The following is a 23,588-nucleotide window of genomic DNA, read 5'->3' as shown; positions in this document are numbered from 1 at the left end:
ATATTATTTTTTCGATAGATGGCTTATTGGAAATATGCATTTGTTGATGTGTTTTGAAGCATGAAAGAAAAATGTTCTACTTTCAAATATTAGTTTATTCCGTTTTCTCCAATCATGAATCAACATTATTCCTACAACAGTATAAGTATTAAAAGTAAATAAGTTAATATAAAAACTAGATAATACTGGTAAAAACATTCACATTCACCATTAAATAAGAATACTAAAGATTTGGATGCATTATTACTATAATACCGATATTTGCGACATGACCAATTGATACAATTTACATTTCATTCAAAGGTGATTCAAACATTGTTACAATTTTGATAAGTTACGATAAATTACCCTTGATGGGTAACTTGTTTTTGCAACAATCTCGGATAGCTGTCAGTCTTTTTTAGCAACAAAGTAAAAACCTTTACAAATCAAAATATATATTACATGTCATTGAGGTAGATGTTAAAATAAAACTGGTTCCTTCTGAGACTTGGTTCCTATATTTACCAAGGAACAAATATCTAGATTTTGATTCAACTATGGAACTCCTCAAAACTTCACCACTTTTAAGCATTCCTTTTGTAAAACACCGCAACAATCTTCTGCAACAATTCCTGGGGCGCCTCTTTCGGTAGGTCTAATATCGAGGATTGAATTTCACTGTAACTTTGTTCCTCATACTGAGCATATAATTCTGCTATGCCTAACTCGTTGTACAAATCTTTGATTTTCCTCACATTTTCTGGATCTTGCTTCCCGTAATTCTCTTCCATGATCTTTTTTTGATCAGCTGAAGCTATCTGCAAGGCCTTCGCTGCAAGCCAGGTACATTTTCCAGTCTCGATGTCAGTCCCGATCTTTCCAGTTATTTCCGGATCACCGTAGCAATCTAAGTAATCATCCTGAAATTTTCGATTGAAACTTTATTTTTGTGAGATTTTGGGTGAAGTTTAGAATATTTACCTGAACTTGGAAGTATTTTCCGATTTCCAACAGTACCCCCTTGACTTGTTGATGGACCTCGGGTTCAGTGTAATTGGCCAAATATAAGGCTAAAGAAACAGGTAGGAAGAAGGAATAATGAGCAGTCTTATTGTAGGCAATAAGTTCAAATCTTTCCATGCTTAGTGTATCTAGATCTACTATGTTGCAATCCAATATTTGACCAATTATAGTCTTTCTAGTAACATCCAAGAAAGATTCCATCAAATAAACATAAGAGGGATGTTGTCTGAAATATTTCTTCAGTAATAGGTAAACGGAGTTTTCCAATATTATACCATCATTGATTGCGCTAATGCCTATGTTTTCGAGCTTGTACCAACAGGGCTGCCCCCTTCTAGTTTCTGAACCATCAGTTACATCATCCATAACCAGCAGGAATGCTTGCAGCTTAAGAAGAATAATACTATTCATGCAACAATATATGTAACATATCTATTCAATCAAATGAAATGGTGATTTCACACAAAGAAGTGGGTTGAGATTTTTTCATTTATAATAGATACTGAACTGGTGATTTTATAGCTCATGATTTTGCAGTAATTCTTAAATATACACCAGTAATCAAAAAGGAATTGCAGTTTAATTTTTTTTTTTTAGTTTCATTGAGAAACAGAAGTTAAATACTCGATGATATTGCAAACTTGCAACTTGTCAGTAGGTACTTAAAAACTAACATCCATAAAATTTATATTTGCTTGTTACTGGTTCAACAGTGGATCATTACATTTCCAAAGGACAATATTCCACATTCAATCTTCAAAGGAATGCATTTTTCCTCTATAGGAATCCTCACATTGTTTAACCTGAATACATAATGCAGGCCTTTACAAATCCATAAATAACTCATGAATAAATCCGCATTTGTAATGAACACAGAGACTTGAACACACATTCTTTGTTACTTTTGATATTCCGAAAATATTATGGATCACAAAATAATGCGATGGAAAGGAAAAAAAAATTCAAATAGCTATATCTAGTACAGTACGGTATCATTGAGAGAAGAGAAACAGGGAAAAAATAAGAGATTCTTGTTGAACAACGGGAAATAGTTGGTAGAATTGAGGTTAACATTGATTTAAAACTATTATTTTTCCCTTATACATAGGGAAAACCACCAGATAAATGTTTGAAATGAATGAAAGTTTCGGAATCAAATTTTTAAAAGGTACCAACAGTTCCACTTACCATTTCGATCAGCCATCCAAGAATATTCGCCAATTTGATATTTTCAGGTGTTAAATTTTCTGGTTTTTCCAAAATCTTGTAGGATGCAACAACTGCCAAACCTCTGTTTTTCTTACCGTGGGGTACATTGTAATTTAGGGATTTAGCGAATCTCGACGTAACTTCGGTCAAATTTCCGAAGTGCTCGTTTGTAACCAAGTCGTTTACTAGGCCAGGAAATAAATCTTCAAACTCCTCGATTTCCTTTTTACTAACTAGGTTAAGTTTCTTTGGTTTCTCTTCGGGAAAAGTGGAAACCGGCCTAGGAAAGCTTGGGATTATTACCTATTTCGACCGAAATAAAAAAATAATTACCTTGAACTATCCATAATAAGGCCCCGCTTCAAATTACGGAGAGTTGCTGACTCTGAAAGCGTGTGCAAACTAACTAGATTCGTCGAATTGCACGATTTAAAAAGACTGACACATTTTCTTATCGTTCCCAACGTCATTCTTTCGCAGCAAATCCAACTCCGATGTTTTCAGTTTTCGGATGTTGGAATAATACTGTTTGAAGAGGTTTGAGAGCAAGTTGGATGATAGAATAGATTCCAAAATACCGGTATTCCTAGGAATTCCGTTAATTAAAATCATCCAATTGAGACTGTATACAGACACTGTTGTATGTCGAATACTTTCTACTTGAAATATTGGATTGATTGGAATTTTAATTATTCTTTTCACGTGGCTCGCATAAGTATTCCATTCGATAGTGTGTGATTCACGGCATGTTTTAAAATAGTGTTGTTGAACACTTGAACAGAGATTTACAGGTTAATGTTTCCAAAGAGAGAGATAAAAAAAGAATAATCTGTAGGTAGATAGAAGGAAGAACATTCCCTTTTTCAAATTTCCACGGGTTAATAATCTTAATCTCTAATCTGTGATAATGAACCTATTGAAAAATCAAGGACATTGCCAAGAAACACTGAACCTACCTCAATGTCCTAATTAAAATTTATAAATAGGGAACCTATATCTTTGAGGCGGATGCAGTGATTGGTGATTGGGAATTAAGGAGAAATGGATACATTCTTTATAACCTGTTAGGAGGCATTAGTGTCCGTTTTCGGTATTACTTCAAATTGATTGAAATAATGAAATACCTTACATTTTCCACATACAGGATGTTTCACTTGCCCACTTGATATTATTCAACTCATCTTGTTTAACTCGCGTCTTCATATCGAAACTAACCTTGAGAAATTTCAGGAAAATAACAATACAAATTTCGTTGGAATATTTTTATTCTTTAAAATTCGTCACAGTAACAATAATCATCAGATTATCTATTTGATGCATTCGATTATGTTGGACTTCCCTTCAGGAACAATATTAAATTTGCACTGAAAAAAGAGGAAACGATTAAAAAAGTCATTATAGAAATTATGTGTAAAATCCTTACAGATTTGATGAATTTCTCAATAACGTAAATAGCTGTTTTTGTGTGTAGGGTCACCTCCCCAACTCTAACTCTCGATGTACCATTGGCTAAGGCCATCAAAATTATTATTTGGTCCTGGCAATATTCATCGACACAACCGCCTTCTGTAATAGATTTTATTAGAGAATCGGCTGCTCGATTTCCGGCAATATAAGCTTGCTCTCCCCTCTTGACTAAATCAGAACTTCCAAGTATACATCCTGTACTTGTTTCTGCAACTAATCTGTAAATATGATGTATAGGTTAATTCATATTCATTTCCTAAAAAGACATTGTGAAACTATCGCCTTACATAATACCTGCTCCGTTATCAGGTGCTATGTTTCTGTCCTCTTTGTAGACATCTATTTTAATATCATTCACAACCCCTCGCAATTTTTCATGAGCTGCATCTGCCATTTGTTCAGCCAGTCTGAAAGGAAGAGATCCGGCAACAAAAGACCATCCATGAATTGAAATAATCTCTCCTCGATCCAGCAAAGTGACTGGTTTCAAATTATTTACTGGCTTGATATTAATCAGTACTTTGCCTCCACCTTTGGGGAAATAACCTCTCCTAATTAAGTCGAAATCAAAAGTCGCTCCAAATTTCTCTAAATTAGGTCTATAGACCTCCGTTGTGTAATCTATTTGTGGGGCCATATCAGTATTGGTGCCTCCGTGTAGTTCAAGCTCTGTTTCAGTTGAAGCAAATAAGCAACAAGGGAGAGCAACCTTAAAATGTATAGCATTAGTTTGAATTGAATGGAAACGTTCAATTCTACCTGTAGTAGTAGTGTGACACTACCAGCAGTTTTCACAAGTGCTTGGTAACGACCTCCATTTAATTTTTTTGGGATAAAGTCTATAGATACTGAACCCAAGTGGGCACCTCTAACATCAGCTTGTGCTATATAACCCATTAATTCAACGCCTGTTAAGAAATAACCGTATTAATTATCGAATGGTGCTTGTTACTCAGATAAGCACCTTTTAGATGTTGTTCCAGTAGGCCCGATTTTGATCTACCGGCTCTTATATTATTTATTCTTACAGGCAAATTTTTTAACACACTCATAGAAAGCGCTAACCGCAATATCTGTCCTCCCTATAAAAAAGGAGATATATAGTTTGTCTCAATAATTCAAATTTTTTTTCATCCATACTCCTTCTAATTCTGAACCATCTATTTCTAGTGTATTCTCCATTTCGTGAATTGTAAATTCAGTACTTATTATTATCTATATTCAGAGTTATGATTATAATCTTTTCAGCCAAAGATTATTTTTTACTTTTCAGAGGAAAATCAGAGGAAATGAGGAAAATGTCTTTGTTAGAAGAGCTCTATATTTTTGTAGGAAATGCCGTAGCGTCACCTATGGAGGAAAACCTGAAAGATTACCACAGTTTGAAAAATAGTCAAATTTTCATACATCCTGGAACATAAATCAAAATTTCTGAAAGAACTGGGAAATTATTTCATCTGAATCTTTTTAGGTATCTTAATTTTTTTGTTGATCAGTTGTAGGCGATTAAAAACGATAATACATTCAATTGGAGAAGAGCATAGATGTAATAGAATATACCTCTATGGTTACGTGAAGAAATCTGATATGAATCAAATTTATTTTATCGAATTATATTTCAAAAAATCTACGTCCGTTGTAAATAAATTATTCGATATTAAATTCCAAATCGAATATTCACATAGATAAAATACATCATATGACCATTTTCGCTGCATTCAAGTCGGAATCAATTCAAATCTGAGCAGTATAAATTTGTTTATTTCCGTCAAGATGGCTGAAGAAATGTTGAGTATTTCATGTGATCAAAATAAGCCTATTAAAGTGTTAAAATGGAAAGTACGAGAAGGTTCGACTGTTTCCATCGGTAAAGTGTTATTCCTTTATCTTAATGTGAAGGAGAACACCACCATTCAACATAAGTTTAAGTCCCCAAAAGCTGGAATATTAAAGAAAATTGTCCCGCCGGAAGGCGCCATTGTACAGCCAGGGTATGTTGATTCAAAAAAGCGCGGGAACTTCTCTTGAGAGCATTTATGAATTTTCATTTTATTTTAAGGGAATTACTATACTGGTTGAAACTATGTAATCATCCGACGATTATGAATGATATGTGTGCTGAGTGTGGAGCAGACCTTAGAAATGAAGAAGGTGAAGTTGTAGCATCAGTTCCTATGATTCATGCTATACCGGATCTTAAAGTCAGCGAAGAAGTAGGTAGTTGCAACAATCTCAGATTCGATTCGTCAACGAATTCTGTTTCAGCAAGCACAAGTTATTGGAAGGGCAGACTGTGATCGGTTATTGAGGGATAGGAAATTAGTGTTATTGGTAGATTTAGATCAAACTTTAATCCATACAACGAACGATAACGTTCCTGCAAACATAAAAGATGTTTACCATTTCCAATTGTATGGACCCCATTCCCCTTGGTACCATACCAGATTGAGACCTGGCACACACAAATTCTTGGAAAATATATTTCCACTATTCGAGTTACATATTTGTACTTTTGGGACAAGAAATTATGCTCATATGATAGCGACATTTTTAGATCGAGATCAAAAATATTTTTCTAATAGAATTTTATCCAGGGACGAATGTTTTGATCCAACAAGTAAAAAAGCCAATCTGAAGTAAGTTTAAGTGTCATTAAACCTTTTTAATTTCGAATTCTTATGAAGACGAAGTTCAATAATTCCCCAAATTCAATTGTATTTCTCTCATCAATTAATCTTTATTTTTAAGGGCTCTTTTTCCTTGTGGAGATAATTTGGTTTGCATCATCGATGACAGAGAGGATGTTTGGTCAAATGCTTCCAACTTAATCCATGTTAAGCCTTATCATTTCTTTCGACATACAGGTGATATAAACGCTCCCCCAGGTCTTGACAAACAAGAAAATGATGAAAGATCAGGTGTTGATTTATCTAACCTTAATGCGAAGAATAATGGAAATAGATTATCTAATGGAGTCGAAAATAAGGCTAATGGAAACTGTGACTTGATATCAAGTGAGCCCAAATCAGATGGAGAACAAAGTGAAACGAAAGATTTAGCTAAAAATGACTTGAAAGGTAATGGGAAAATAGAAGATTCTGAAGTTGATGCCAATGGTGAAGAAGAAAATGCGGCAAGTGAAAATCTGAACAACTGTGGGGCCAAAGAAGAGGAAACCATAGAAAATAATGTTTCAGTTGAAAAATCTTCAGATATGGAGGAGAAAATAGAAAGTACTGATGAATCTGTGGATAAAAACGAAGCGACAAAGGAAGACTCTACAGAAGCTGATGAAAAAATTGATAAGTTGTCAGATGATTTAAAAGTTAACAATGAGATTCTTGATAAACCAATACAAGATGCAACGGTAACTGAAGATAATTCGGAAATCAAAACGTCGGTCACAGATGCGGAAAATGAAGATACCGAAAAGGACAAAGAAAGTAGTCAAGATAAAACTGACATAGAATCTGACATAATTGAAAACAACAAATCTAAAGATGAAAATATTTCAAACAATAAGGAAAAAGAACAATTGGAAGTTGAAGATCCCGATAGTTACCTCCTTGATCTCGAATGTATATTGAAGAAAATTCACAAGGAGTTTTACGAACGGTACGACGTAATGGAATCCGGACAAGTTCCCGATCTGAAAGAAGTTATACCGATCGTTAAGAGTCAAGTTCTGAAGGGAACCAAACTGTATTTTAGCGGTTTGGTGCCTACGCATCAGAAGTTGGAGCAGTCCAAACCTTATCTTATTGCGAAGAGTTTGGGCGCAGAAGTTACGCAGGATTTGGAGGAGGACTCCACCCACTTGGTTGCGATCAGACCTGGAACTGCCAAAGTTAATACAGGTAGCGTAATAGATCTTTCTTATTTCTATTTTGTTATTCTGAATTTCCTAGTTGTTGGTTCCAGTCTTTTTCTCATCAATGTCACTTGTCATTTGTCACTTGTCACTTGTCATTTGCCACTTGTCATTTATATACTTACATACTCTATTCGACAAGGTCAGTGGTATTAGTTTGAGAATTATATCTTGGTTAGCTTCTTCGCTTTTGTTCATTTAATCTCCCTTCTATGAAGCCATTTTTTTCCCAGGTAAGAGGAGAAAAAACCTCAAGATCGTAACCCCGGATTGGTTGTGGTGTTGCGCGGAGCGTTGGGAGCACGCCGACGAGAAGGTGTTCCCGCTGAACAGCAAAGGATCCAAAAATAGACATCCTCCGCCTCATTGTAGCAGCCCTACACACGTACCGGAATATCTGAAACCGAGTACTCCTACGCTCAGGAAAAGGACTCCCAGCGGGCGTTTTATGGACACTATAAATCCTTTGATGTCCTTTTCGAGCGACGATATAGCCGATATGGATAAGGAGGTGAGGTTATTCGATGAAAAAAAAAAAACATGAAGCCGATTTAAAAAATTCAAACAAAATACGAGAAATGGTCGAAAATTCCCTTTCAAAATATGTTCGAATCGAAAAAAGATGCGAAATTAGCACGTCATTGGTAATTTTCAATCGTCAATGCCCAGCCGTATGTTACGCCCATGTCTGTGCGTGAAGTTAGCCGAACTCAAATTCTATGGTTTCTTCTGATGACTTTTGAAGTTTTGCATTGTTTTCGTTAATGTTTTAATGCCGTTCACCTACCCATCTCGTAGATTAATATATGAGTACCAATCGTGCTTCCAATTTTTGTCAGGTAGAGGATATTCTCGACGACGACACCGACAGCAGCGAGGAAGAGGAGGGCCAGATCAAGGAGGAGAGTCCGGAGCTCCCTCTGGCGGAGGAGAGTTCGAGTAGCAGCGCGGAATCGCTGGACACGGAATTTCCGCGCGGTTACAAGAGGACCTTCAAGGACATGATCTCGGAGGAGACGCTCGACGACGCGGAAGAAGAACACCAAAATTCGGAAGACGAGGAATGGCCCTCGACGAAGTTCAGAAGGGGAGAGGCGGTCGAGGGGTTGGAGGAATGGGAGTCGCAAGATTCTCAGAACAGCGTCGACGCGCCCGACGAGCTGACCGACGGGGAATGGAATATGATGGGAGCGGCGCTTGAGAGGGAATTTTTGTCCAACGATTAAGAAGCAATAATAATTTATAGAAGGTTAGTTGTATTCGAATAATTAATGATGATATTTATCGTCTAGATAAATTCTCTTTGGGCTGGAAATGACAGAGCTAATTGAGACCATAGAAAAAGGAATGATTGAGACTAAAGAATACAATTTTTCGGGTTTCACAGAAATTTTTCTTCTTCCTTTTCTATGTCATTTTTGTAATTTTTATTTTCCAAAATGGTGAAATATTCATAAGTGAGCATTCTATTTACATTTTTCTTTAAATTTCTGAGTTTATGATGATCGTAAAAGGATGCAGGTGAATTTTTTTGTTTGGAGAAGCTTCATCACATCCATTCAATAAAATTGTTTGTGGGATTGATTTTTTTTTTATGTATACTCAAAAGGCCTGCATCTTTTCAACCGAGCTGAATTGAAAAGTTTTTTTTGTCATTTGTGTATTGACTGTTATTTAATAGTAATAAATTTTTTTTTCAGAAACATTCTCTCAGTGAGCCAATGAAGAGCACTTCATAAGCGAATTAATTTATTTAGGAGTAGTGATATGTACATATAAACGAGATAATATGTTTAATATTGATATTTTCACTAGATTGAATCATATGTTGCATAATTTGGTTTATTATTTTCAACAACTGAAGCACAAAATTTGTATTGAGTAATTTTTTTTTATTGACTGGTATCTTTTGTAAATACTTTATTGGTGTATGGAGTACAGTTCGAACAATTATTTTATGAATATAGGTACCTTTCTAGAATTGTTTCATATAGTACACAAATTATAAGGCGCAAACATTCTGAGGCGACAGAAACTAGTATTTCCTTGGATATTGCCCGATTGTTGCATGCTGTATGTCTCTTTCGCTTCAGTGTTTGCTGTTACGGTAGGTTTAGGAAACTTGAAAAATATAGTTTTTTAAGTGAATTGTTTTATTGAAAATTTTTGTTATGAATGATTGTTATGGAATTTGAGGTGTTCTTTTGAAGGAACACACTTTAGTTGTACAATAATTTCGAATTTAAGAAGGAAACATGAACAGTGTACGTATTGGAATAAAAAAATGGATGTTTTTTTTTTTTTCATGAAAATTTTCTTTGGTTTATCATTCCCTTTATTCCCAATCAACACACTAAGTCCTCTCTATCTGTTTATTTGAGCATTATGACATTCATAAATCTCTTGTGATTTATGGGCCTGTCAAACTTCATGGTCACACCACACAGTATATTTTACTAATGAATGAAATGAAAGAAATGTTACTCATAATTTGTATTGGGTTATGCTGAAGCTTACATACAAAAATTACAATTCAGATCATAAATACCTCTTTTATAAAACAATCAAATTTTTTCAAAAATAAATTTAGATCGAATTGAAAGGAATATATATAATTGAAGATATAGATATTGGGGAACATTCAAACATATCTTTGAAATTCCTTCTTGTATCGCTGAATTTCCTTGCATGTTCCATGGTAAAATATCTACTCACTTGTTCTTCAGATTGATTCTAAGTGGTAAATCATCTACACAATTGTCAATGTGATAAAACAAAAATCTTCAGACCATCCGCTAGAATATACCACGCACAGAATTACACAGTGACAGAATAAATAGAACAAGGTACTCAAAATAAAATGACCGCCTCTTTATTTACTTGGACTTAAGAACGTTAAAAATATGGGTTAAAGAATTATTTTAACAGCAACCTCCCCCCTGCGATCCACTGGATCCTGTGGCACCAGGAAGAGAAGGGTTGGTGGGGGAATGTTGGGGACCAATCTTGATTCCATTTGCCTAGAAATAAAAAACTCTTCATTTATAACAGGAAAGGATTAAATTTCTTAGCTGCGGCTAGATTTCAGTGAAAAACAACTAAATCAATAATAAAAATTGATTCCATTCGGAAATAAAATATAAATTCACCTCATTGTTGATGTCAAATACTCCTTCTTGAATTTTCTCATAAATTTCCTTAGCAGTATTGATGAAAGCCTCTTCTACATTAGCAGCTGTCTTTGCAGATGTTTCCATAAAAACTAAACCGTGTTCTCTCGCAAATGCTTCACCTTCCTCCTTTTTAACCTCTCTCCTACTCTCTAGATCACTAGAAAATTATTTTAGGTAGAAACAGATTAATTAAAATTTGATTGAAACCACACCTCTTGTTGCCAATTAACATAATGACCATATTGGAATTGGAGTGTTGTCTTGCATCGTCTAACCAGGTTGTGAGATGATTGAAAGTTTCTCTCCTTGTAATATCGTAAACCAGAAGGGCACCAGCAGCTCCCCGATAATAAGATCTAGTGATGGACCTGAAAGCTTCCTGGCCAGCTGTATCCCAAATTTGCAATTTGATTTGTTTACTATCGATGGTTATCATTCGAGCACCAAACTCAACACCAATTGTCAAGTCATGAACAGGTTGAAATCTCTTATCTGTGAACTGCAGCAAGAGACAGGATTTTCCAACTCCTGCAAATAAACAGAATAACACCCAATTTCTAGGGGTTGATGCCTATCTGAAATACACTCCTTGACAAAGCATTCACATCAAAGAGCAAAGATTACTTCAAAATCAAATTCTTTTGTCTTTAAAAAATAAATACATATTCATTAAATTTCGAATTTTGGAAATATCTCTCAAATGTGAAATACTATTCTCCGAACACGTAATCGGTAAACGTGACTCGACCACATTTTAAAAAAATATCGATTTTCGGATACCCAGGGCTATTATCAATGGGAAATATCTGTATGGAATTATCCTGTCGATAACATATTTCAGGATCGTTACTATATGTTAAGTATTGAGTTACTTACCTGTGTCCCCTATGATGATATATTTGAATAAATAAGCGTACGACATCTTTTTATATTATATTAAGGTGATGGGATTTATTGAATCGCAATATCTCAACAATAATAGAACTTTATTTGTGACAGTTGTCTACTGAACAAACGTCATTCACTGATCGCGCAGAAGTGAACAATGCGCTCGCTAGCAACGCGCATGTTTTAATTTATCTCCGATAAAGTTGAATTTGATTGGAGGGAATTTCGGCGGATATTTTAAAAAGGAAAAGTAATGGTCATTATCTCATTTGAGTTATCTTATCGTTGTTGATTTGAAAATGGATTGATTTCTCACCACGAATTTAAATAAGGGAAGAAATTCTCACGTTAATTGTTCTTCAATTCTATGTTTCCAGAATATAGAAACGAATAGTATTGGCAAATTATTTCAAATCATGGCAACAAAATACAAAATTCAGTTTAATTTTCATTTGTCAAGGACTGTCACGAATAATGAACAACCTAAAATTCTTGTGAAAAAAATGCAGAACAACTTGAGATATGCCATCTTCTGTAACAAACTTACCTAAACAACCCCCCGTTCCTCCAGCAGCGGTCACAACACCAACAGAACCGATTAAAGATAAAAAACCGACAGTTCTTGAATGCCATGGCTATTACCTTGGAAAAACTATAGGAACAGGTTCTTACGCCACTGTTCGGGTAAAAAAAGAAAATTTTCTAATGCAACACGACACGAGGTCCTTCTATATACACCTAATTGAAAAAAAAAAACAATAATAAATAACAAACTTGGATGAAAACTTACGCATGTTTCATTTAATATATTTTTATGCTTTTCTAGGTAGCTCATAGCACCAAACACGAAGGTGATGTAGCAATAAAAATAGTTAGTAAATTCTCAGCTCCAGCAGATTACCTGAAAAAATTTCTACCAAGGGAAATAGAAGTTGTAAAAGGCTTGCGTCATCCAAACTTGATAAGATTTTTACAAGCGATTGAAACTACGCATAGGTATGTGTGAGTCGTATAAAATAAACTATATTTTATTTATTTCATCTCTGCAGCAGTAGCTTCATAACACCATTAACCAAGTTTCAAGTTGTTTTTGTGAATACTAAAGGGGATTTCGGATCAGCTGACTTCCATGGGACTACTGAGGGGCACATTAGTGTTGGTTAAATTCAAGTTTTTTTTTCATTTCGAGTAGTTTCAATCGTTCAGTAAATATTATTTTATCCATCAGTGCGGTATGATAGAACTTGAAGTTTTGTGCTGATAAATGTCATAGAAGGTTCGTCAATCCGAAATGCCCTATTGTTATGGAGAATATCAACGAAAAAGACGTATTTAAAGCCCGACAGGGAGAAAATAATTGATATTTCTCGACTTCAACAGAGTTTACATAATAATGGAATATGCGGAAAATGGCAGCTTACTCGATGTAATCAGGAGGGACAGTTCCATAGATGAATACAGGGCGAGAAAGTGGTTCCGCCAGTTGGTAGAGGCCGTTGACTATTGCCACGAAAGAGGTGTCGTCCACAGGTCGGTCCGCAACTTTCCAACCCTTCGAAATATACAAAGTGACATCTAAAAGAGAACACTCAGTAATAGTTGTGATATTCTGATCGTTTCCGGTATATATTGATGAGGAACCAGGGCGTTATCAATTCAGCCCAAATGTCTCAAACTCGTCTTTAACTTCCAAAAGAATAAAGTTAGGAACTTGAAAGGGCCAAAATCTGTCCTGTGGTTTCGAAGTACATTCAAGAATTATTGATATCTCGGGTGGCTATAGAAAATCGAATTTACGTTGGTAATAGCCCATAAGTTGAGATTTTGTGTTGCGGATTTCAGGTTGGTATTGGAAAAAAATATTGATGTGAATCTATGCACCGATGAAGATATTTCGAATTTTGTACTGCTCTTTATGTTATTAATTTAATCGAAAAGAAATCGGGAATTTAAAGTCATTAAGTTTGAATGCTGATTAATTTGATCTGAATTTGAATATTTCGTCTTTTCAAATACCTTTCTAGGTTATATTTGAATATTCTTTTGTGACCAAATATTAAGCTGCGTTTACACTTTCGTTCGATTTTTTCAAAATGATCGAGCTGTTAATTATGCCTATACAGGGTGATATGCTCCGATTATTACCGAGTATTCTCATTTGGAAGCGTATAGTTACGCATTTGTGTATTCTAGAGACATAAAATGCGAGAACATGCTGATGGACGGCGATTATAACATAAAATTGTCCGACTTTGGGTTCGCCCGTGGCCATCTCAAGCCCAGGAACGGTCAAATGCCCCTCAGCGATACGTTTTGCGGCAGTTACGCCTACGCCTCTCCGGAAATCCTGAGGGGTATACCCTACCAGCCTCAACAGGCGGACATATGGTCCATGGGCGTGGTACTGTTTGCCATGGTTTTTGGAAGGCTTCCATTCGACGATTCCAACTATAGGGAGCTGATTAAGGTAAGGTCCATTTTGAAAAGAATCTTATTATATTATTCTGCAACTTGCAGCAAGTCAGCAACAAGGTAGTGTTCCCCAAGGAGCCGAGAGTTTCCCCCATATGCAAGACCCTGATCAACAAGATATTATCGCCCGCAAAGTCGAGGGTCAGAATTTCCGGCATAAGGAACGATCAGTGGTTCAGTCATGTGCAAGCTACAACGACGGCGCAAAATGACAATATAGTATGGATCACGCACACACCGAAAACCCCGTATATTAATTTTGAGATTTCAGACTGAAGAAACTGCTGGTAATCAGAACGAACAACCCGCGGCTCTGATAGGTAAAGATCAAATTCCGAGAATAGCAAATAGGAATCCCAGACCGGACGATTCCGATTCTATACTGAAAAGTAAGTATTTACTGAAAGATTGATGGTTTGGTTTTTAAAAAGCCATCAATATTTGAAATATTAATTTTTCAATGAAATAATCTTCAGATGCTGCAAAGAATACAAATGAACAACAAAGCTGAGCAAAAGACCAGGATACTTATAGATTATTGAAATTGTAATGTTGATGGCCACTGCATGATATTAAACGGCATACAAACCTGTCCAAGTCTTTGAAATTCCTTAAAAAAACTTTTTCCCAAGCTGAAGGAAAGTTTTATAGATGTTGGTCTATAATTAGCACACTTGCATAGGTCGGTATTAACTTTTATTGAATCTTTCGAAATTATGTTGCATCAGAAAAGCATACTTCATTACAATGAATTCAAAAGATTTTCATTAATGAGGATAATATTATTACGCTTCGAAAATGGAAAATAAAGGTTGATTAACCCATAATAAAATATTATATGTACATAAAAAATGCAATTAGATAATATAAATTGATATGATAATATTTTGTATACGAATTCAAATACTACATCACAATATAACAAATAATACTACTGCTTACAACTGTTGAGATTCAGTAAAGGCAATTCTGGACTCTCCAGCAGAAGCGGGTAGGCTTTAGAATTTCTATCGATAGCCAAGGTGACACCAGACCTGAAGATGGTTGGAATTTTCAAGTGAGATGTGATGTGAGAATTTTCTCGCTTTGCTCTAGAATCTTCCCTGATTATCTTTGCTACTTGACCTAAAAAGAAAATATTTTTTTACCGAAAGAAAATATTCAAGATAGCAGAGTTTAAATTTAAACTAGGGACCCCACTCTCCCTCTGAAGTCACAAGACCACGCCCATATCTCATTACGTGACCATGTGACATCTGAAAGGTGACAGTTGACATTTGACCTTTCAAAAGTGACTTTTGACAGTTGACATTGTAAGGTGACAGTTTCTAGGCTACTATTCAACTAGTTCAATATCTTTGATAAAATAAAATTTCAATTTCAAAAACAGCATATTACAAGATCAACTCACCTAAAACATTCAATTCATCATAACTAGGATCCCCGACTGCTCGCAATTCACTCAGACTATTATTAGACATGAACTTATTAACTATTTTTTCCCTCTTGATCAGCAAGACCGATTCGGAAACGAGCTGATGCCACAGAACACTAGAATTCACACACTCAATTGGATTTGTCAGGTATACGTTATCCGGATCAACACCGTAGATCATTTGATGGCACCAACTCTCGGAAATGGGCTGTTGGCTCTTTTGCAAATTCAAAGTGGCGATAGGAATAGCCCCATGTTGAATCCAGAAGCCTAACCAATCGTAAATATTCACACAACGTTCTGGATACATAGAAAAAAATCTTGCGTATATTCTACCATTGGTTGCTTTATGCAGGCCTGAAATTATTTCTCTATGTCCTTGGCCTTCTATGCTTCTAGAATGCAAATATGTCAGGAGTTCCGAGTTAGCATCAAGTTTTCCGCAATTGCAGATTACTTCGATAGACGGGACTGGTAGACGAAGAGCTATCAGAACGTTCAGTACTGCGGTTGCACTACACGATAATGGTCCAATTTGGGTTATTTGTTTTACATATGCTTCTTCGTGACTCCAAATCATTATTTTCTTCTCATCCATGTTCTCATGACCTACAATTGAAGCTAAAGATTCTTCCCCAGAACTAGTATCTGTTCTAATAATTCTTAATTGTTTAGAAGCTTTTGTTCTTTGTTCAGGTGTGCATGACCAAGGCATTTTGATCTCTTTTCTATCCTTTTTAGGATGAGCTTTTTTCTTTGTTTTCTTATCTATATTTTGGGTCAGTTCAATATCAGTATTTTCCTTGTCTAGTTTATGATTTTCATACAAAGTTGGATTGTCTAGATCTTTAGAGCTACATGGTTGTTGATAATCTAACACATTTTCATCCAAATGGATTTCACTTGCTTGCTCAGTGGGTAGGGTAACAGGGGGTTCTGTTTCAGTATCAACTGAAGGCTCTGGCTCGAAATCCATTTCAAGAAAATCCATTTCTGGACTGGACGTATCTGAAATGAGCATGAGGTAGATTTAATCATATAAGTAATCCATTATTATACTCACTTTCTCTTGGCTCATTTGGTTCATCACCAAAAAGAGGTATATCTAAATTGTTCAATATATCTGGCAAGTCAGGAATACTGTCTGCCTTGTAGGTGTATATACATCCATCATCAGAGACTGACAAGTCATTATCTTCACTGGAACTCGAGTCCGATTCATTGTTGAGGTAAATATCTGTGTTGGATACCTCAAATTTTGGTTCTGTGTGTTCCCAATTATTCATTGCTTTCTCAATATGAATACCATTAATAATTAAAGGACTTCCGGAAGTTTTTGAAAATCCATTTTTACAGATGTTTGTACTTGCAGGATCATAATTAGGCGAGGTTACACTTTCGAAATTGTTATTAAGTTTGACATTCTTTCTTCCGTTCTGGGAGTTCTTGAGATAATTTTTTGTTTTCGGAATTGCCCCTTTACTTACATTAATTTCATTATTTAAATTTGCATTCCTATCTTCGTGATTACTAGAAGATGCCCCATCGCAGAGCTTTGAATTCATTTTGCTTCTAAAGAATTCAATCAATGAAAACTTTTCAACATCTTTCTCTAGTAATTAATTATTTTGAGATCTAAGTAAATTCGACTTCGAACATAATAAAATTTTTTTTGATTTCAAGTTCTGTGATATTTTTTTACTACTCTGTGGTGTTTGATGGCATATACTGTAGACATCTATGAGTTTGTAGGCGAGTTATTATCATTCATCAATTCAGAAATAAATATTTACAGTTTTCTGACAAGAGCATTGGAATAATTTGGAAAATACTCATTTTTTTGCATTCTTTTGTGGAGGATACTACCCTCTATACATTCTTTTAAGAAATTATTTTTATAATTCAATTAACTTTTTGTGAAAACAAAATCAATAAAAAACATAACTAATCTGACCACGGTCTACTCTCCATAGTCGGCATGGTCGCTTATGTCAAATTATCAAAACAATCTTGGGGTTGGACTCTATGGTCCTCTTTGGTTGTTTGTTTTCGTTTCATGATGCATGCACATAACGAAAATAATGTATTCTAGGAGAAATCCCAAAGGATTTTAAAGGACTACTGATTTTTGTGTGTTCAGTATAATCATTTCTGAATTGGTATCATTCACTTCACGTTGGAATATCACAATCATAAATAGAATTGATCAGATATGGCTTCTGTTGAACAACGTTTACAAATGAAACGAGAACCATTGGATAAATGGTCTGTTAGGGAACAGTTATGCTTAGCCTCTGCTGTAGCTAGAAGTGGAGATCAAAATTGGATGTCCGTTAGTCGGTCATTGAAACCTTTCGGAGATGCTAACCGTCCCTCAGACTGGTTTCATCAAAAGAATTGTGCGGCCCAGTATGGAGCACTATTGGCAAATGTTGAAACCCCCAAAAGGAAAAAGAGACAATCTGGCGGAGATTATGGGATTGAAACTCCCGCAGAATGTATCTTGAGACAATTGAAAACGGAGAGAATTGCTGAATTGAGGAAGTTACTGGCGGAAGAGAAAGCTGAGTACTTGAAGTTACAAGAAAACATGACAGTATTATCATCAGGTAATAGAATGGGCTGCCTTTGGTTGTGATATTGAAAGATGGCTATACTTGAAAACATGATGAACAACCTTTTTTTTATATCAAAATGGGTAAACATGGTGTTTAAACAAGTGAGGGCTTTGGGGCGATCTGTAATTCAAAGCTACTTGGCCATATCAACTTAATTTCAATTCAAAATGGTTGGAGCAGGATTTCAAAACTCAGACTTGTTTAATCAGTGTGTTTTTCCTTAAAACGTTTCGTTTTAATGCTTCTGCTGTTCCAGGGAAATTTACCGAAGACCAGTTAGACCGATGGTGTAAAGAAATTGATGAGGAAGAAAATAGAAAAGACTTGGAAACTCTGAGACACTCCCAGTGGCTGAAAGAAAGGGAAACTAGAAAAATGGAAATAGAAAGGGCATGGAGACCTGTAAAACCAAACACACCACAGATAACGCCCCAAAAACGAAAAAATTCAGATTCATTCGACATCTTACTCGAGAGTGAACAGCAACAGGAAGAACACAATTCTAATCCAAACCCACCCATTCAAGAAACTCCAAAACCTCAACTATCCTTATCCCCTCTTCTTACTAGTTTATTGAAATCTCCTTCGCAAGTTCAAAATATCAACCAAGCGTCAATATTACACTCGGCAATCACTAATCAAAGGACTGTGGTAACTAATAACGCTCCAAATATAAACGCGAATATAAGCACGAGCACTGCTACGAACCCAATGATAGCAAGTTTGTTGAATTCGACAACAAATGTTGCGGTATCTCCGGTATTGCAACATTTGGTCAGTACGGCCATTGGACAAGAAACTGATAACGTCGCTTTGGACCTGCAAAATGCCGATCTTGCAACACCTGACATTTTAGATGATGAAACTTTGAGAAATTTGAAGATCGAAGACATCGCCAATAGTATAATAGTGCCCGATGGTCCATTGCCGGAAATGAAGAATGACGTCGACGTCATTATCTCCGACCTCATCGCGGACCCTGAGCAACACTTACAATTAGACAACAACGGAGATATAAACATAAACTTAGAACTAGACGATTTAGACGATGGTGACCTAGATGTCGATACCGAACAAAAACTGGAAGAACAGATCGTCGAACAAGAGCAGGTTATCGAAGCGCCTGTTGTTCCGGAGCCGGAAAAACCCGCGGAGAAAGTGGAACCCCCGGTGGATCCGTTCGAGTTCCAGGAAGATCCCGAGTACGAACCAAAGATGCCAATGAAGCAACTGGATCAGAATAAGGTGCAAACTGCCACGTTTACTTCGATTACGCCTCCTCAAGTGGAGGTCCAGGAGGAAATAGCCACTGTCGTCGAAGAGAATGTTGATAATCAAGTTGAAATAACGGAAACCACTCCGGTACAATTGGAAGATGAGGGTTTGAATAAAGAAAAGGAAGACGAGGAAACGGTAGCTTCTGGTTCTGTTGAAATTGTTGAGGTTGCAGTGGAAGAAGAAGAAGTGGGGAAGGTGTTGGATAAGACGCAGATTCAAGACATAGTTCACACCAGTGTATCGGAGAGTATAGATGAAAACCAGAAAGAGGTAGAAGAGGAAAAATCGGAAGAGGTTGAGACTGTCCCGGAGGTTAAAATAGAGGAGCCTGATGATAACGAAGAAACTAAGGACACTGCCACTGAAGAATTACCGGTAACCGAAGACATCAAGGTGGAAGTTAAAGAGGAGGAACGTCAAATCTCCCCCGTGGATTCCAAGATCGAACAGTTGAACATTTCCCTCGAAATCGATAAATCGTCAGATAGCACCACCGTAGAACAGAATTTCTCCGATGAGCTATATGACGACATTCAAATGGAGGTGAAGATAGACAAAAGTGGTAAGGCCAAAAGGGATTATTCTCGTACGAAAAAGAAGGAAGAAAAAGATTTTGATATTCTTTTAGCGATTGAGAAGGCGCACATGGAGGAGAACGAAATGATGGAAGATTTTTCGGACCGGGAATTCTCGGATAGGAAAGAGGAACCGAAGAAGGAAGACCCCAAGAGCGAGAACGAGAGATCGAACAGTCCTTGGACGGAGGAGGAGGACGTGTTGAGCGTGCAATCGAAGAGGAGAATGTCGACGCCCGCGACTCCCTCCGATTCTATACCGAACTCGCCGGCTTCGAGTTCTGCGTACTACGACGATGATAAGGAGTACAGAAATTGGAAAAAGTCGATAATGTTAGTTTACAGCTGGTTGGCTGCCCACAAGTACTCATCTTTGTTCCTCAAACCGATCACTGACGAACAAGCTCCCGGTTACCACAACTTGATATACAGACCTATGGATTTTCACACTCTTCGAAAAAATATCGAGAATGGCGTCATCAGAACGACGCAGGAGTTCAAACGAGACGTGATGCTGATGTTGAACAATGCCATAATGTACAACAAGACCAACGGAACAGTTTACAATATGACTCGAGAACTACAACAGGAAGCCGTCGAGTCCATACAGCTACTACTGCAGGCACAGTCGAGTGAAGACGCGCCTCCCAGAAGAGAAACGAGAATGAGTGAACCGGGTTTGAAAAGAAAGAGAGTATCTGATGATAGTAATACAAGGACTAAAAAGAGAAAGGAAGATTAGACCTTATGTCGTTAGAGAAAATTCTTGAGAATATGCTTTATTTTATTTTCAAAGAATGGAAAAAATATTCCATATCTTCTGGAATGTTCAACAGGTTTTAAAAAAACATTTTTCTTGATTGGTATCTGGGAATTAGAAACGAAAATTATATTATCGGTTTTTTGTACTCAGATATCTCTTGTAAAAAGTGTTGAAAAACATCAGAGGAGCATTTATTGTGTTTTTTTTTAACCGAATTCAGAGGATTCATTGATGGAGCAACCAGAAAAATTGAATTTTATTAATGTTATGTTGATTATCGCACTTTGTTGGAGAAAAAAATTTCATTATTGTGACAAAGTTTTTTTTATGCCGGATTTTCTGCAGATTTACAATCAGTTTCGAGATTCTTTGGACTATCATAAACTATACATGCCTACTTTGTTTAGTTTAAAAAAAATGAATTAAATTATTTCTTAGCAAAATGTCTCTTAATTACCCTATTTTCAAACTATGGAAAATGAGACCAGTCTAGTCTTGTAATTTCTGATGTCACGCGGTAGATGGCGAAGAATGAGAATGAAAACAGAAAACTTTATTCAATATAACTACATTCTGTAATGAAAACTGCAATTAGGTAATTTAGTTTACTGTAATACCGACCTTTTATTCAGTTGGCAGACCACAGTAATCTGTGGGTAACATACAGAAATCTTTACTTACCGTACGAGCATAGACATTTATGTAAAGTAATTTATGATCATAGCAAGAATTTCATAAATATCGAGACAGTATTTTCAAACTGACGTGAATTTGTTTAAGTCAAAAAATCACAATTTTAGCTGCCTTTTTTTACACTTTTCCGATCTTGCTCCCGGATCGTGAGTATTTGCTGGGCACGCTCCGGTTATTGGTTATTCGTCTTTCGTTTGGCATTTTTCTTGGTCCTCGAGATGTAGTGATTCGCTGAAGGTTAACACTCTGCGATTGTAGCACAATCATACCATAAAATGGTATAGCAGACAATAAGCAAGATGTTCAAGCACAGAATATCGATAATAATCGATATTTAAAATTCCATAGCTCAGTTGAAGACGAATTTTTTTGAACGTACTTTCCCCTCATTGAAAAATGACCCACAATGAGGGTGCCACCTTGCTTCGCTTTGATATTTTCTCCTCTAGTTTCACCTACTACGCTTTTTGTTACGTACCCACTGTTCTAATAAATGCGCATAGAATTCATGTAGGTAACTCGACAATCCCTATCTTTGAATCATAAAATGAACAGCTTATGCAATATTGGCTACTGCGTATAAAAAGCGAAAAAAATCAATACATTCTTTTCATCGATTTTTGCACTGTTATGACTCACTGATAAACTATCGTTGATGATGATAATAATGAATAAAATAGGTACATGACAAAATTCTGTTTTTTTACAAATTGCAAATACCTCATTCGAATGGAACATGACACGTAATTTCGAATTTGTTCTTTTTGAACCTTGATTCTTACAAGATTATTCACTTAAATTAATTGACGGAAAATTAATAGAAGGAGTGTTAGTTGAGTATTAAAATCTGAGCATTCTGGCGTTTGAAGCATATTACGAATGAAAGTAAAATGAAGCTTGTCTTTCTGTTGATCGTTTTGGTGGTGTACGTTTCGGTTTTAATATCAGGGGAGGAATACAAGTCGCAATATGATGATATGGACGTCGATGAGATTTTACGCAGTAAGAGGTTGTTGAAGAACTATGTTGACTGCTTGTTGGACAAAGGAGGATGCCCACCACCAGCCAGAGAATTGAAAGGTTAGATTTATAATAAGAATAATCATCAAAACATCATGCACACGTCTTCGACCATTTCTTCTTGCCTATAGCATCAAAGAGTATAACACTCTTTGGTGGCATATATAGAATCAGTTCAAAAATAAAGTAACAACGCAGATGTGTTTCGATTTTTCTGTGCTACTGCGTACTGACCATAGACATAGAGACTCTATGTCTCTGTTTGCAAATGAAAATCATAGAATTTCAAAATTTAAGATGTTACAATATTGAAAATATTGCTTGCCCTGCCGAAGATTGATTTCAGTATCCTCTCATTATAAAATCCCTTTTCGTTTGAAATAATATTATACCAAAACTATCATAGTCATCGCCATGTGACTTGTGCATGGCCATAGTCTATATGTCTATGGGCTTGTAGCATCGAAAAGGTGTAACCCTGTTTCTGACAGCTGAAAGAACCACAAACCACAGAAATAAAAGTAGATGCATGAACTTCTGATGAATTCTCTTCAAACCAATGAGATATCAATCACGGGATATTATGGACTCGAACTTGAAATTTTTTTAACCGCTACAAAACATGAGCGTAGCGATGGTGTGAATTTTTTTCGTTGTTTGAGGTAGATGATTCTGTGGGTTAAGAAATAATCATAAAAAATAATTACCAACAGACCAGAGAGTAATAACAAAGAATTGCTACGCTTTGCTAGTATATGTATCATTCTTCAAACTTGGCGATAATGTGAATTTCAGATCACCTCGATGATGCCCTCAAAACGGAGTGTATGAAATGCACCGAAAAGCAGAAGAGTGTGGGCACCAAAGTTATCAATTTCATGATAGAAAACCAACCAGATTTGTTCAGTACTCTGCAGGAGAAATATGATCCAGAAGGAATCTACATGGCGAAATGGAAGGCACGCAAAGAATCAAAGAAAACAGAGGAAGAAGTGCAATCTTAAGAATATTCGTAGAAAATGTTTCATTTTTGTGCGAAATTTTTTCAGATTGTTGCTTTCACATTTTGCTAATGAAAAATGTCTTAGGTAATTGTTATGCAATAAAAAGAATGACTTGAA

General features: G+C 36.0%; 8 protein-coding genes across 10 annotated transcripts; 4 read left to right on the top strand and 4 right to left on the bottom strand.

Annotated features, from left to right (window-relative positions):
- Window positions 1-377: 377 nt before the first annotated feature.
- On the bottom strand, window positions 378-2,977 carry LOC123307993 (farnesyl pyrophosphate synthase-like). Its single transcript, XM_044890509.1, has 4 exons — window positions 2,548-2,977; window positions 2,194-2,494; window positions 964-1,392; window positions 378-902 (listed from the first exon to the last, which is right to left on the bottom strand). The coding sequence occupies exons 1-4, from the start codon at window positions 2,682-2,684 to the stop codon at window positions 567-569; spliced, it is 1,203 nt and encodes a 400-aa protein (XP_044746444.1). The 5' UTR covers window positions 2,685-2,977; the 3' UTR covers window positions 378-566.
- Window positions 2,978-3,461: 484 nt separating this feature from the next.
- On the bottom strand, window positions 3,462-4,985 carry LOC123308675 (RNA 3'-terminal phosphate cyclase). Its single transcript, XM_044891441.1, has 6 exons — window positions 4,822-4,985; window positions 4,646-4,763; window positions 4,441-4,589; window positions 3,969-4,390; window positions 3,638-3,899; window positions 3,462-3,578 (listed from the first exon to the last, which is right to left on the bottom strand). The coding sequence occupies exons 1-6, from the start codon at window positions 4,861-4,863 to the stop codon at window positions 3,522-3,524; spliced, it is 1,050 nt and encodes a 349-aa protein (XP_044747376.1). The 5' UTR covers window positions 4,864-4,985; the 3' UTR covers window positions 3,462-3,521.
- Window positions 4,986-5,353: 368 nt separating this feature from the next.
- On the top strand, window positions 5,354-9,864 carry LOC123308671 (RNA polymerase II subunit A C-terminal domain phosphatase). The gene is made up of 7 exons (XM_044891437.1): window positions 5,354-5,672; window positions 5,741-5,894; window positions 5,947-6,317; window positions 6,430-7,538; window positions 7,786-8,063; window positions 8,392-8,801; window positions 9,253-9,864. Exons 1-6 carry the CDS (start codon window positions 5,455-5,457, stop codon window positions 8,776-8,778), a joined length of 2,517 nt encoding a protein of 838 aa, XP_044747372.1. The 5' UTR covers window positions 5,354-5,454; the 3' UTR covers window positions 8,779-8,801; window positions 9,253-9,864.
- Window positions 9,865-10,032: 168 nt separating this feature from the next.
- On the bottom strand, window positions 10,033-11,763 carry LOC123308676 (ras-related protein Rab-2). Its single transcript, XM_044891442.1, has 4 exons — window positions 11,602-11,763; window positions 10,938-11,253; window positions 10,702-10,882; window positions 10,033-10,572 (listed from the first exon to the last, which is right to left on the bottom strand). The coding sequence occupies exons 1-4, from the start codon at window positions 11,645-11,647 to the stop codon at window positions 10,474-10,476; spliced, it is 642 nt and encodes a 213-aa protein (XP_044747377.1). The 5' UTR covers window positions 11,648-11,763; the 3' UTR covers window positions 10,033-10,473.
- A 264-nt stretch (window positions 11,764-12,027) lies between these two features.
- LOC123308673 (testis-specific serine/threonine-protein kinase 3-like) lies at window positions 12,028-14,677 on the top strand. 2 transcript variants are annotated; one of them, XM_044891439.1, is made up of 7 exons: window positions 12,028-12,297; window positions 12,440-12,609; window positions 12,994-13,143; window positions 13,807-14,080; window positions 14,131-14,304; window positions 14,357-14,474; window positions 14,562-14,677. In XM_044891439.1, exons 1-7 carry the CDS (start codon window positions 12,136-12,138, stop codon window positions 14,594-14,596), a joined length of 1,083 nt encoding a protein of 360 aa, XP_044747374.1. In that variant the 5' UTR covers window positions 12,028-12,135; the 3' UTR covers window positions 14,597-14,677. The 2 variants fall into 2 exon arrangements, with proteins under 2 accessions (XP_044747374.1, XP_044747375.1); XM_044891440.1 differs by having other exon boundaries at window positions 12,079-12,297; window positions 12,444-12,609.
- An 87-nt stretch (window positions 14,678-14,764) lies between these two features.
- Window positions 14,765-17,220, bottom strand: LOC123308672. The gene is made up of 3 exons (XM_044891438.1): window positions 16,584-17,220; window positions 15,497-16,528; window positions 14,765-15,210 (listed from the first exon to the last, which is right to left on the bottom strand). Exons 1-3 carry the CDS (start codon window positions 17,083-17,085, stop codon window positions 15,017-15,019), a joined length of 1,728 nt encoding a protein of 575 aa, XP_044747373.1. The 5' UTR covers window positions 17,086-17,220; the 3' UTR covers window positions 14,765-15,016.
- Window positions 17,221-17,642: 422 nt separating this feature from the next.
- On the top strand, window positions 17,643-20,944 carry LOC123306675 (bromodomain-containing protein 8). 2 transcript variants are annotated; one of them, XM_044888780.1, is made up of 3 exons: window positions 17,643-18,129; window positions 18,395-19,978; window positions 20,045-20,944. In XM_044888780.1, exons 1-3 carry the CDS (start codon window positions 17,733-17,735, stop codon window positions 20,731-20,733), a joined length of 2,670 nt encoding a protein of 889 aa, XP_044744715.1. In that variant the 5' UTR covers window positions 17,643-17,732; the 3' UTR covers window positions 20,734-20,944. The 2 variants fall into 2 exon arrangements, with proteins under 2 accessions (XP_044744715.1, XP_044744714.1); XM_044888779.1 differs by having other exon boundaries at window positions 17,644-18,129; window positions 18,395-20,944.
- A 1,354-nt stretch (window positions 20,945-22,298) lies between these two features.
- On the top strand, window positions 22,299-23,588 carry LOC123306677 (ejaculatory bulb-specific protein 3-like). Its single transcript, XM_044888781.1, has 2 exons — window positions 22,299-22,527; window positions 23,263-23,588. Exons 1-2 carry the CDS (start codon window positions 22,338-22,340, stop codon window positions 23,469-23,471), a joined length of 399 nt encoding a protein of 132 aa, XP_044744716.1. The 5' UTR covers window positions 22,299-22,337; the 3' UTR covers window positions 23,472-23,588.

The sequence above is a fragment of the Coccinella septempunctata genome, chromosome 2 (assembly GCF_907165205.1).
Source record: "Coccinella septempunctata chromosome 2, icCocSept1.1, whole genome shotgun sequence".
Classification (NCBI taxonomy): domain Eukaryota; kingdom Metazoa; phylum Arthropoda; class Insecta; order Coleoptera; family Coccinellidae; genus Coccinella; species Coccinella septempunctata.
This window is presented reverse-complemented; position numbering and strand designations above follow the sequence as displayed.

Excerpts from the sequence above, each read along its gene's own strand:
- LOC123307993 (XM_044890509.1), bottom strand. The coding sequence starts at position 2,684 with ATGACGTTGGGAACGATAAGAAAATGTGTCAGTCTTTTTAAATCGTGC. Across the intron at positions 2,495-2,547 it reads CTTATTATGGATAGTTCAAG|GCCGGTTTCCACTTTTCCCG; the intron begins GTAATTATTTTT and ends AAGCTTTCCTAG. Across the intron at positions 903-963 it reads GAAAATACTTCCAAGTTCAG|GATGATTACTTAGATTGCTA; the intron begins GTAAATATTCTA and ends CGAAAATTTCAG.
- LOC123308675 (XM_044891441.1), bottom strand. The coding sequence starts at position 4,863 with ATGGAGAATACACTAGAAATAGATGGTTCAGAATTAGAAGGA. Across the intron at positions 4,590-4,645 it reads ACTGGAACAACATCTAAAAG|GCGTTGAATTAATGGGTTAT; the intron begins GTGCTTATCTGA and ends ATTTCTTAACAG. Across the intron at positions 4,391-4,440 it reads GTGTCACACTACTACTACAG|GTTGCTCTCCCTTGTTGCTT; the intron begins GTAGAATTGAAC and ends ATACATTTTAAG.
- LOC123308671 (XM_044891437.1), top strand. The coding sequence starts at position 5,455 with ATGGCTGAAGAAATGTTGAGTATTTCATGTGATCAAAATAAGCCTATT. Across the intron at positions 7,539-7,785 it reads AACTGCCAAAGTTAATACAG|GTAAGAGGAGAAAAAACCTC; the intron begins GTAGCGTAATAG and ends TTTTTTTCCCAG. Across the intron at positions 8,064-8,391 it reads TAGCCGATATGGATAAGGAG|GTAGAGGATATTCTCGACGA; the intron begins GTGAGGTTATTC and ends AATTTTTGTCAG.
- LOC123308676 (XM_044891442.1), bottom strand. The coding sequence starts at position 11,647 with ATGTCGTACGCTTATTTATTCAAATATATCATCATAGGGGACACAG. Across the intron at positions 10,883-10,937 it reads ATGTTAATTGGCAACAAGAG|TGATCTAGAGAGTAGGAGAG; the intron begins GTGTGGTTTCAA and ends ATAATTTTCTAG. Across the intron at positions 10,573-10,701 it reads TATTTGACATCAACAATGAG|GCAAATGGAATCAAGATTGG; the intron begins GTGAATTTATAT and ends TTTTATTTCTAG.
- LOC123308673 (XM_044891439.1), top strand. The coding sequence starts at position 12,136 with ATGCCATCTTCTGTAACAAACTTACCTAAACAACCCCCCGTTCCTCCA. Across the intron at positions 12,298-12,439 it reads GTTCTTACGCCACTGTTCGG|GTAGCTCATAGCACCAAACA; the intron begins GTAAAAAAAGAA and ends ATGCTTTTCTAG. Across the intron at positions 13,144-13,806 it reads GAAAGAGGTGTCGTCCACAG|AGACATAAAATGCGAGAACA; the intron begins GTCGGTCCGCAA and ends TGTGTATTCTAG.
- LOC123308672 (XM_044891438.1), bottom strand. The coding sequence starts at position 17,085 with ATGAATTCAAAGCTCTGCGATGGGGCATCTTCTAGTAATCACGAAGAT. Across the intron at positions 16,529-16,583 it reads ACCAAATGAGCCAAGAGAAA|ATACGTCCAGTCCAGAAATG; the intron begins GTGAGTATAATA and ends TGCTCATTTCAG. Across the intron at positions 15,211-15,496 it reads TGATGAATTGAATGTTTTAG|GTCAAGTAGCAAAGATAATC; the intron begins GTGAGTTGATCT and ends TTTTCTTTTTAG.
- LOC123306675 (XM_044888779.1), top strand. The coding sequence starts at position 17,733 with ATGGCTTCTGTTGAACAACGTTTACAAATGAAACGAGAACCATTGGAT. Across the intron at positions 18,130-18,394 it reads CATGACAGTATTATCATCAG|GGAAATTTACCGAAGACCAG; the intron begins GTAATAGAATGG and ends CTGCTGTTCCAG.
- LOC123306677 (XM_044888781.1), top strand. The coding sequence starts at position 22,338 with ATGAAGCTTGTCTTTCTGTTGATCGTTTTGGTGGTGTACGTTTCGGTT. Across the intron at positions 22,528-23,262 it reads ACCAGCCAGAGAATTGAAAG|ATCACCTCGATGATGCCCTC; the intron begins GTTAGATTTATA and ends TGTGAATTTCAG.